Genomic DNA, 12,042 nt, shown 5'->3' on the forward strand with positions numbered 1-12,042 from the left:
ACAATATCTTTCTAGTTCATTTACAACAGCAGGGAGTTGTGAAGTAAGTCTGTTACCGTCATAAATCTTTAACAGTAGGGCCACATTTTCCAACGCAATGTGCTTTTTACTGTGATTCATTTGGGCATAAGCTTTCATGGGCGAAAACCCTCCAGTGAAGTGGGTTTTAGCCCACGAAAGCTTATGCCCAAATAAATGTGTTAGTCTCTAAGGTGCCACAAGTCCTCCTTGTTTGTTTGCTTGTTACTGATACAGACTAATACGGCTACCGCTCTGAAACCTTTATTTTGATTGTCACTCCCTGGAAAGTTGTGTTTTCTGATTGAACATCCTTCTGTGCCAGTGGACGCTGAGCAGTTCTTATCCAGACGCTATTTGGAGCATGAGCTCAAAGTTTTTATTATTAATCATATTTTTTATTAAATACTTCAACAGAAATATTGGGTGGTGAATAAAATGGAGCCAGACAGCTGTTCTGATCTGAAGACCAAACTTTCTGGAGTTCCTAACAGCACCTCTCCCTGCAGTGCCCCTCGAGATACATGTCCCTCACCTCATCTCATTGTTTATTGTCTCTTGATCGTGGTCCTCCATCCAAAATCTCAATTCTTGAGATAATTCAGATATTACTGCTTTTTTTGATAGAATGAAATTTGTACAGCAATATTCATTCTTGATAAGCCCATTTGGCTTATGATTCCATTATCATCTTCAGATTTGTTCCACCATTTTGCTAGGGAAAGGAGTTAGATTTACAGGATGGTAATATTTGGGATCACTTTTCTCTCCTTTCTTTGAAGATCAGTACTGCATTTTGCTTACCTCCAATTTCCAGTACCTCCCCAATTGTCTCATCCTCCCCCCCCCAATATTCAGCGACATGGCAGGTTTGTTAGCAAATTCCCTTAATGCTGTAGAAGGCATATCTGTTGTTAAAGGAGTTCAGAATCTCAGTCATTTAAGTCCTCCATTAATTTGTATAGTTCAGGTGATGGAAAGGCAAAAAGCAGCAAACTTGAGAAGGGAACAAAATATGAGGTAAACTGATATGTGGAAGAAGTTCCTACTGAAACAAGGAAATCAAGGAGGTTGCACGTGGAGGAACAAAACAACTTCTCTCAATAAAATTAAAGCAACAGTACAATGACACCTGTGGCCTTGGGAATGGCCTAATATATATTTATTTAAATAATAACATACTTAATAAAAATGTCTCTTTTGTAGGATTCCTGGCAGACTGAATGACAGGAGAACTCCTCTGGGAGAACTGAATTGGATCTTTACAGCAATCACAGACACCATTGCATGGAATGTGCTGCCACGAGGTAGGACTGTCTGGCAGTTAACAGTCCATGTTTTCACCAGGAACTCTGCCTGCTCAGAGTAGAGGGGTAAGGAAGTTAGATAAAGGGTTAATAAAACAAGGAAGAAGAGAGCGTCTGATAACAAAAGAGGTGGAGAAAACATGAGCTGAGGTGAGACACCAGAAGAAAGAGTCCATGCCCAGGAAAGGGAAAAACAACAGAAAGGCAGAAAGTATTCATTTTCTAAGTGGAGAGAAGGGAGAGTAGGTGTAGAGCTGGGTGAATAATTGATTTTTTCAATTGCTGGCCATTCTGAAAAATTGGAGAATAAATTCAGTCCTGGTCAAACTGAATGAGAAAATGCCAAAAAAAAAAAATGGTGAGTCAAAAAAATCAGTTTTGGGTCAAAGAAAATGTATAGTTCAACCTGAAATGTTTTGTTTCTGGGCATTTGTAAAGGGCTAGATTCACTTTAACTTAGGTCTCTCATCTCCCAGGCAAGGGCCCTAACCACCAAGGTATAGGATATTCTGAGGTGGGTGTCTCTGCATCTCTCCTGTTGAAACTATTGTGCTTTGTATAAAATACTTAAATAGTCATTGGGCCAAAGAGAGAGAATGAGATTGACTCTGTAGCTTCGTGGTTAGGGCATGCTCCTGGGATGGGGAGACCTGGGTTCAAATCCCTGCTCCAGTGAATATTTATACGAAGTGGAATAGCTTCAACAGGCGAGACTGAGAGAGACCTGGTGGTGGCTAGTGCACTCAATTGGGGTAAGACCTGAGTTCATGTCTGGCCCCAGAGCAGGAATTCAAACCTGGGTCTTCCACATCTCAGGTGAATCCTTTAGCCACTGGGCCAAAAGTTATAAGGCGGGTTCTCCCACTGTCACCTCCCAGTCCTTTGTTTTGTGAATCTAGCCTGAATATTTTTTTTTCTGGCTGAAACTGTTTGGCGAATTCATTTCAAATTCACAAATAGTTTTGGTCTATTGCATTTTTCAATGAAGAAACTAGTCAAAAAACTTTGTCCAGCTCTAAGCATGACTTCTCAGGAGAGATGTTACTGTTTTTCTGGGGGGGGGTTGTTTGTTTTTTTGTTGGAGGAAAATATTCATTGACCAGCTCTGTTGTGCGTATGTGTGTGTATCTGCTGGTACACAATGCTGCTTACAGATCAGTGAAGGTACCTGTGTGTCACACATTATCTCTCTGCAGATCTCTTCCAGAAGCTCTTCAGGCAGGATCTGCTGGTGGCTAGCTTATTTCGTAACTTCCTGTTGGCAGAAAGGATTATGAGGTCTTACAACTGTACCCCTGTCAGCAGCCCACGTCTACCTCCAACATATATGCATGCAATGTGGTAAGTCACTGCTAGCAGGGTACCTCTTGCTTTAAAGGCTTTGAACAGATGCCTTGTGGAGATTTCAAGAGCCGCTGTCGTACGAGGCTGTTACCACCTGAATCTGTGCAGCGCTTTTCTGATTAAATCAGTGGATCAGAAATGGAAGCGCATGTGGCAACTTAATACCGATCTCCAAATGCTTCCCTGTATGTATGATACCTCATTACTATAATTCGGTTATAACTCCCTGATGCAAAAGCTCCACTTCAGCTAAGTAACATTTCAGCCCAAATAGAGAAACAACGGAGCATCAGCTACATTTCTGTTTTGCTGGCATAAAGCTGTGATTGTAAGAGGGAGACCTGGGATAGTTGGGGCTAACAGAAAAATTCTTTTAACTTTCACAATAGAAAGTAAAAGGAGGTGGGGTTTGTCACAGAGTTCATTTCCTGGCGCTCTACTTCTTTTTAGATGATTGATGGAAATGACTCTCATTATGGAAAGCCTTTTAAATGCATTCCTGACTAATAAACAAATGCTGAATGAATACAAAAGTCCTCCTTATAAGTCTTAGTCCTGTCTAATTAAGGCTAGAATTGTACACAACTTGGCTAAGTGTAATCTGATAGGGTCAAGCTAACACAATTTCTGTAAGAGAAAATGATGCCTCTGTAATCTCAGAAAAATTAATAAAGTAATTGGTAAATTTAATTGAATAGGCTTGACTGACTTGGATATTCAGAAAGCTTTAGATAAAGTCCCTCCATCAGACTACAGTGGAAAACAAAGTTTGAGTAGGGTGAAAAGTCATGTCATGGGAAAACAGGTCGAGGTGGCAGAAGTCATATTACATGTCTTGTCTTAGAACTGGAGAGAAGTTAATAGTTCAATATTGGGATCATTGTTAAATACATTAATTAATCATTTGGAGGAAGAAGTAGACAGTGATTAGAAGTTTACTGATAACACACATTTGCTTTAATTAATAAAAAACGTGGAGGGATTATGAGAAATGCACATTGGCACCTATAGCCAAAGCTGCTCCTATGTGCTTTTAAATTGGAGGAACTTTTGAGGAAAAAGATTTGTCATTGTACACAGCACAGTGAAGTTGGCTTGTCAGTGTGGTGTAAAAGCAAACAGGATGTTTGTATGCACAAAAGGGATAGAACATGTAGCATACCACACAATGAGTGAGCGCTCATCTGTATGACTGTGTCCAATTGTTGCCTCACCTGAAAGGTGTGGCAGAGCCTGGAAACCTCCTGAGAAGGACAATGCACGTGTGGTTACAGGTTTTGCAGGATTTTTATATGGGCAGAGATATACAAACAAATCTATCTAGATACTTATACCATGCTCATTATCAGGGTATCAGAGCTTCTTCTGGCTTCTTGCTGGAGTCCTTCTGGGAGGCAATGTGGCCTAGTGGATAGAGCGCTGGACTGGAACTCAGGAGATCTGCGTTCTGTTTCTGGCTCTTCCACTGATCTACTGGATGACCATGGGCAATTCACGTCTTCTGTGCCTCCGTTTCCCCATCTGTAAAATGGGGATAATGATATTGACCTTCTTTGTAAAGTGCCTTTCATCTGTGGATGAAAAGTGCTAAATAAGAGCTATTATTATTGTTTTCATTTTTACTTAGTATTTAGCAAAAACAGAGCTTCCTTAGGAAAGCATTCATCATGTCTGCTTCTGCTGACTCCCAGATGGTGGCAACCGAGGAAGGGAGAAATGAACAGACAGCTCCTTGATGTATATTTTCAATAGTCTTTCACAAAGGTGGTATTTAAAATAAAATTTAGGTCGGGGAGACTCTTCCTTATTTGCCAGAGGAGGCACAGCAACATAGCAGTTCGAGAAACTCTAGTGTACTGTCTAGTTAAAGATTTTATTAAAAAACAATCCTATGCCCATGTATAGCACCTTTTATTCTCAACTCTCTTAACATGTCACAGACTTTAAGTCTTACAACCCACCTGTAAACTAGGGAATGTACCGAGGTTCATCAGAAGTGGCTGGCTTAGTCGCACAGCATGTCAGCTGCAGGGCATGGGGGAAAGGAACATGGTCCAAACTCGCTGTCACGTGCTGTAACTCACTAGATAGTTCAGTCTCCCTAGGCCGTACACAGAGCTGTATTCTGAAGCCTTTCATCTGTTTTTTTTTTTTATTAAAGCAGATCATTGCAGCTGTTGGAAATTTAACCCAGAAAATGTGGTGGAGGAAAGAACCAGAATTTACATTGCTGGGTGATAGAGACCTACTGGATGACAGAATGCAAATGTGCACTGCCGAGTACACTGGTTGTCATTCTGCTATGAGCTTTTCACAGATTTTTGCACCTGGCAGTTCAGAATGTGAATGCTTGTGAATGTGGGCACCAGCTGTGCTGTCATCCATAGCGATTTGAAACCCCTAGGATCTGCTGTAATATGTAAATGGATGATGAGCTCAGACACGTAGTCCTACAACACATCAATCTGTGTTCCTCAAAGACCTGACTTAAAGGTTTTCTGATTCCCCCTGCCCTCAGTAATGGTTATTTTGCTTGTTATGTTGGTTGCCGTGTGAGTGTTGTGATGGGGCCTTTCTGCTATTCCCACACATCCATGCTGAGGCAGGCAGGTATTGTGTGTCTCTACCCCCTTACATTTGATTTCGTAGTTAAAAGCCTTCGTGGTATTGTGCTGGTTAGCTTCCCCAGCTATTTCAAAGTAGTTCAAATCCTTCCTCCATTCCTCTTCCTCGGGATGCTGATCTCCCCACCTAATCTGCATCCTTTCACACCCAGAAATTATGGGTGATTGGCCCACTCCCTCCTCGCTGTAGACACCTCTTGTGCTGCGTTTTTTCATATGCCCAGTCACTGGATAAAGATGGAATCCATGCCAAACACTGTTCCTGTCCCACTACTTAGCTGGCTACAGAAGCAATAGCTTTACCATATGCCTTTATTGTTTAGAAAGCTGTCTGTGAAAACTTACATTGCTATAATGCTGCCAGCTCTACTGAAGTGCATTATAATTTACCTTGCATTTCAGATGTGAAGAAACATGATGAAACAATCTCATTGGGGAAGTATGAAATAGCAATTATATGTAAAACACAATCAAATTTTCTTCTGTTTGTTAGTAGTGCATAGGGAGATACAGGATACACAAGCAAGCTGTAAAAAGGAATCGGCTTTGGAACTGCATAAGTAATATTGATTCACAGATACTTTCTTCCCTTTCTCCACACCATCTCCTCTCCTCATGCACTCTTTTAGATCACTAGGATGTTCTCTGGGGCTATCTTCCGCACAGACAACATAAGTAATTTTAGTGATTCACTGATTATAGTAAAATATACTGAATGGATTCTGAACTTTGCACATGCTGTTCGCTCCTCCCCGCTTTCTGGGAAATGCTGGTCAATTGTACCGTAAAGATGCCCTGCACCACACCTTGCCACTCTGCTTCAGTTACTGGAAACATCCTCACAGTCAGTGTAAGAGTGGAAAGAAAAGAAAGCATCTCCTGCCGCTTCTAATTCCATCAGGTTCCTGGTTTTAACAGAAATGGGCTACAAAAAACAGAGTTTGGTGCTCAAGTTTCCCCCTTTTCTCCTTTCAATTATCAGTATAGAGCTGGATCCAGTGCCTTGTTGTTTCTGCTACAGTTACATTGATAGAAAACCATAAAGCATTTGACAAAATATCGTGATGGTGTACTGCTCAGCTATGAGTGCACCGCAGGAATGTGCATATGCTGTGAAATGTTTTTCCACTTGACTTGAGCATCACTTGATCTCATGAATAATTATGGCTGTCCCTTTTTAGAAGTTAAATGTAGACCATTTTGCCCTATATTTTAGAATATATCTTTGTCTGTGCTTCTGTCTGATGGTTTTCTCTATACCATGCTCACTTTTCACATCATTTGAGGATCCTGAATAGATTAACCCTTTTCTGGAAATAGTCACCAGGCTGCCAATGGCATTGGAAATGTCTACAGATATGAGTGTCTCTCTCTTCTAAGTCATCTGGAAGTAAATTCTCTGTGACCAGTTAAGTCAGCCCTCCTAATTTATTCTGTAGACCAGTGCTTTCTGACTTACAAATTACTTCTTCTAACCAGGAGATTGGGCTTTTTTTTCTGAGGCCAGTTTTCGTCCACTGTCCGCCAGTATTAGGATGCACTCAATAGGGCACTGAACTTGGTAGTTAAGAAACCTGGCTTCTGCCACTGACCACTGTGTGGTCCTAAATGTGTGACTTAACTTCTCTGTGCCTCTATTACCACTCCAAGCCTGTCTCTCTCGGCGACTTAAACTGTAAGCTCTTCAGGGCAGGGACTTTCTCTTACTGTGTTTGTACAATGCCAAGAGCAACAGGACACCGATCTTGGGTGAGTCCTGTTGGCATTACTGTGGTACAAGTAGTAGTGATATTCAAGAGGGAGCCCAGATGTAATTGTCTGTGGTGTATGCAGGGAGGAAGAAACGTTTTTGTCCTGCCTGCACGTGGGTCTCCATGGCCATCGATTGTAGTTTATGCATTGTGATCACCAGTAGAAAATTGTAATCAAGGTAACTTAGTAAACTGACAGAAATTTCCCAATGTGTAATGTAGGCCATGTATTAAAACAAGGGACCTTTATTATGCTGTGGCAGAGATGTGCTTCTAATAATAACAATAGAAATATTGCTACAGTAAATATACCAAGCATGGAATTCTAGCTAAAAAGGAAACCATAATGTAGCATCCCAACAACAGGTGAGGTGAGTTTCTAATGTCTTTGGACATTGTGGGAAGTATTGCAAAAAAGGTGCAAGTCTGCAATTTTCTTCGCTGATTAATTTAAAAAGGACTCTTCTTTTTGAAACACAGATAAGTCTTAACATCTCAGCAAGAGCAAAATGACTGAAGGATTTAGGAGGGCATTTGGCTACTCTGTGTTAGCCTTCTGTATAGGCTTGGGCAGATTCTTGTTTCAATCAGAAACATGAGGATTTTGGTCTCCACCTCATCGTTAGAGTCTCTAATACCTATCAGAAAGGCACCCACCTAGTTTGATCAGGAAAGGTCCAGAGTTGCTATAGTAGGGCATGGGTTGAGGTCAGGATTGAAATTCATTGGCTGACAAGAAGAAGGTTGCCCATTGCTGCCTCTTACTAGCACTATCAGACCCTCATTTTCATGAGCACCCAAATCCTTACCAAAGATTTTATCGCTCTAAATATTTTTTAAAATACATGTGTGTGAGCTGCTTCCCTCTGGCCTTCCGTAGAGCAGGCGCCATGTGTCTGCAGTATCGCTGTGGAGGGGCTGACCTCAGACTGGTATTTGAAAATACCGTCAAATAGGACATGCTACGGAGTTGTAGCTGCAAAAAAAACTCGGCATGGGAATAACGTGTTCCACGTAGCTGGTACAGACTGAAATGTTTGAATCCAGTATATTTGTGTTAGTCCCCAGAGCACAGATGGCTGAAACTCAGATTCCTTTAGCAGCTCTGCAGAAAATCATCAACTCTGTTTCCAAAAGGAAGGAGCCCAGTGCTTTTTTCCGGTGCTGGAATGCAGTCTAATACCAGCTGTTTCCACAGAGAGAGAACACAAGCATAAGAGACTTCTGTAATTCTTTCCCAAAAACAAGATGTGAGGATTAAAAGCATCAGGCAGACTGACTCAGCCCAGAAAATTAAAGTTAAATGTAATAAGTTCTGCCTTCATGATCTGCGAACTACTGCAGTACATGTGGGTGAAGAAATACTGAGGTGGGTCTCTGTGTTCTATTTATGTTGGTAAAGTATTACTGTGGGCTTCCAACATGGAACATTTTATTATCTCACATAATAAAATTGTCTTCAAGCAAAGCTAGATGCTCTGTGCTTTCCATTCCCTGCTTAACAGCCCAAACTTTGGAGCACCTCAGAAAACACAAACTAAAGGCAGTTGGAAGAGATCAGGATAAATTATTTAAAAGTTTATAATACATTTCTAAACAAAATTGAAGTTAAAACACATGAGCACTTCCCTCAAGGGAGGGAGAGTTAATGACAGAATCCAGGGAGTCCTTTCTTGTTTATTTTTTGATGTAGAGTCATGCTGTTTTCCCCAGTTTCTGCATTCCTTCAGAGTAATAGCTTTACTTTGTATTTCCAATGAGGGTGCCTTGTTGGACTGACTGATCAGTAAAGATGGAGGTGTTATGTACGGTTGGATTGCTTTCCTTGTAGACTTCTTCCCTAGGCATGCCCCCCTCCATTGCCAGTTTCATAAAAACAAATGCTCTTTCCCGTTGGGCATAGTTTTCGACTGAATGAACTGAGCCGAATGTCAGACAAGTGAGAAACTGAAAAATACCTGTTTCCCAAATTCACTGGAAGAGGGACAAGACTGGGGTATGTCCTCTAAATATTTGAAGCTGGGGCATCTCTTTCTGCCTCTCTAAAAGATTATTGAAAACCATCAACTTTAGTGACCCCAACTTCTTTAATTAGGTTGCACCACAGCAGATCATGGGAAGTGATACTGTAAATTAACCTAGTCCCATTCCAACCCACTTCCTTGAAGTATGGCTCTGTTCTGAGGAGAAGGGCTGTAGATAAACATAAAGATAAATACATTCCCTGCCCCACAGAGTTTACTGTCTAAGAAACATTTGAATGTGAGATTCATTTGGGGTGCACAATGCAGGCCCACAAAAATAGTGGCTGGATTGAGCTACAGCTGAAAATCGTGGTCCAAAAATGTAAAATGGGCTTCTCAGTTTTACAGAAAACTTGCTTGTTTCCTTGAGTGAAATGTGGGAGTACATTCCACACTTGCATTTTTGCAGCTGAATGGGCATTAAAATAGGGGAATATTGTATCCCAAAGGAGTTGAGTCACTTCTCAAATCAAACCAATTAACTTATCTAATGGGTTTGAAAAACCTAACATCCCTGCTCAGTACCCACCTAGTTCTTGTGTTGAATATTGCTATAATCTTTATCAGTGTGGACATGGGAGCTAACTCCTACCAGCAATTACAAAGGCCATCAGTCATTTAATTCTCTCAGGTCTGTTTTAACTTAAACTATAAGAGTAAATCAGGCAGATGCCCAACTACAAAGTCTTCATGGTATATAGTAAAGAGCAGGTGACTTGCCTCTGCTAAGAGGCACAATATCAACTTACCTCATTCACAGAATAAGTAGGGGCAACAGAGTATAAAAACATGAAATCTAATTAAAATATTTTCAGATCAAATAATACATAGATGTGGTAATGCCCAACTGTTTTAGGAGACCACCTTGCAGCTATTGCATCATAGCTTCAGGACATTTGAAAACAAGAATAGATATTTGGATAGTGAGGAAATACAATAAAAGGGGGAAAAAACATAATACTGAGCTCTTATTCAACCATTTTTGTTCCTAACACAGTGAAAACTAATCTACAAAAGCACTTTGCGAACAGAAATCCCAATAAGATGCGAAGGAAGGAAGGAAATGTTATCCTGGGTTGGCTCTCATGAATCATTTCTAGAAGGGAATGGACCCCATCCCTGTCCGCCTGCTGCTCTCCAATTTATTTCCTGTTTGTGTGCTGAGGTGTAAGATTAGTTCAGAGAGTGTATCTACAAATTGCCTGCCTTCCCTGTCTCTCCTGGTAATCTGAAACCTTCAGTCATTACCTCTTCTCCTTAGTGGTCTTTATTTCCCCCGGGTGTAGAACCTAAATTCTCTGGTTTCCCCACCCACATTTCATCAACCATGTCCTTTTATCGTTCTTTTTCCGGACCTCTCCAATGCCCTTTTAGTGAAATATGTTTTTACCTGCACAGTGGGTTCGTTCTCTAAACAAAGACACAAGTAAAAGATTAGAAAATAACTTGCTAGTGTCTCTTTGGCAATTGGAAGTAATACAGTGCTGGCTTCCGCCCGAACAGTATCATTTGCATGTTTTTAAAGTTTCAGCAAAGACATTGTTCTTGGGGCGGGGGGCGGTGTTGTAAGTAGTTGGATTGAGTGCACCCATGAAGCAGTTCACGTTAATTGGTAGCTCTCTAGACTGCAAAAGGCAGCCATATGGAAATTTGATATTGGTGATTTCACTTTTCAGAAAGATTGAATAATATTGGCTGATGTGGCTGCATTGATTTTTAATGATCTGTTTTTAGAAGACTAAAAAGAGATTTGGCTTTAATCTGCTAAAATCTGTCTTCAAATGCCGTATAGTTCTTCCTGATAAAGTGTTCGAAACTCTCAAGATCTGACCCTGCAGGGCTGCTCTGGACAAATTTTATAGGGGTATTAGTGCTCCTTACCTGAAATGACGTTGTATATGACCGTATATAAGGCCTGGTCTGCACTTAAAATTCAGATCAACTTGGCTATGATGCTCAAGGGTGTGAAAAATTCATACTCCCTGAACACCATAGTTAAACTGATCTTAGACTAGGATGTGTCATCGGATGAATTCTCCCGTCCACTAGCTAGTGCTGCTTGGAGTGGTGCGTTACCTACACTGACAGAAATCCCCCTTCTGTCCCTGTAGGAAGCATCTACCCTACAGTGCTATAGGGCACAGCTGCAGGACCATACCTGTGCCACTGTAGGACCCATAGTTTAGACATGCCCTTAGTGCTGTGTCTCTGCAGTCTGACGACCTACACAGTGTCCTTTATAAGCAGCACATTTCAGACTGTTGTGTGTCTCTTCCCCTGACCCTTTCCATCCTCATCTAGTAAACCATAGCTTAATAGTTCATCTCAAAGGCGCTATGTATGGCTCCTCTTAATATCTGAAACTACATCTACACATCAGTAAAAAAAAAAAAAAACCCAAAAAAACCATGGCACTGAGTCTGAGCGCAGGTCAACTGGCTCGGGCTCATGGGGCTCGGACTGCAGAGCTAAAAATTGCAGTATAGATTTTCGGGCTCAGGCTGGAGTCCAGCATCTGAGACCCAACCCCTTGTGGGCCAGCTGCAGGTCTCTTCTTGCAGTGTAGACATACTCCAAGAGTCTCTTCTCTTAAGGAGGCCTCCCCGACTCTTTTCAGCCCCAACAGTTAAAAATACTCATCCTTTGGTTGGAGTCAAAGAATCCTTCTATATAATAATTACAATAATTGACTTTGCTTCTGCCTCAACCAGGAATAAATATTTCCCTTAGTAGCTCTGTGTAACCATTTTGCCTACAGCCTGGGCATGTATTGAGCATGTGGCTTGAAGCGGTTTTGATTATCTCCCGATTACCTCTTAATTATATTGGTAGCCTGTTGCCAAGTGGAAGGTGAATGTTGATGAAGCAGGCTGGCAGGGTTGGGGCAATTGAAACAAATTCCATGTTTTGGATCAATGGAAAAAAGGTAGTTTTTTTCTTTTTAATTCTTCATTCTGAATGTGTAGATTTTTCT

The 12,042-nt window shown here is 41.2% G+C and overlaps 1 protein-coding gene across 3 annotated transcripts in view; it reads left to right on the top strand.

Moving 5' to 3' along the window:
- The window catches only part of RPTOR (regulatory associated protein of MTOR complex 1), a 308,191-nt gene that overhangs the window by 181,905 nt on the left and 114,244 nt on the right, over positions 1 to 12,042 (top strand). For all 3 annotated transcript variants that reach the window (XM_077833284.1, XM_077833285.1, XM_077833286.1), the window contains exons 8-9: positions 1,225 to 1,325; positions 2,522 to 2,666. In XM_077833284.1, coding sequence (XP_077689410.1) covers positions 1,225 to 1,325; positions 2,522 to 2,666 — 246 coding nt within the window. The remainder of the gene's footprint in view (positions 1 to 1,224; positions 1,326 to 2,521; positions 2,667 to 12,042) is intronic.

Source organism: Eretmochelys imbricata, chromosome 14 (genome assembly GCF_965152235.1).
Source record: "Eretmochelys imbricata isolate rEreImb1 chromosome 14, rEreImb1.hap1, whole genome shotgun sequence".
NCBI classification, from domain to species: Eukaryota; Metazoa; Chordata; order Testudines; family Cheloniidae; genus Eretmochelys; species Eretmochelys imbricata.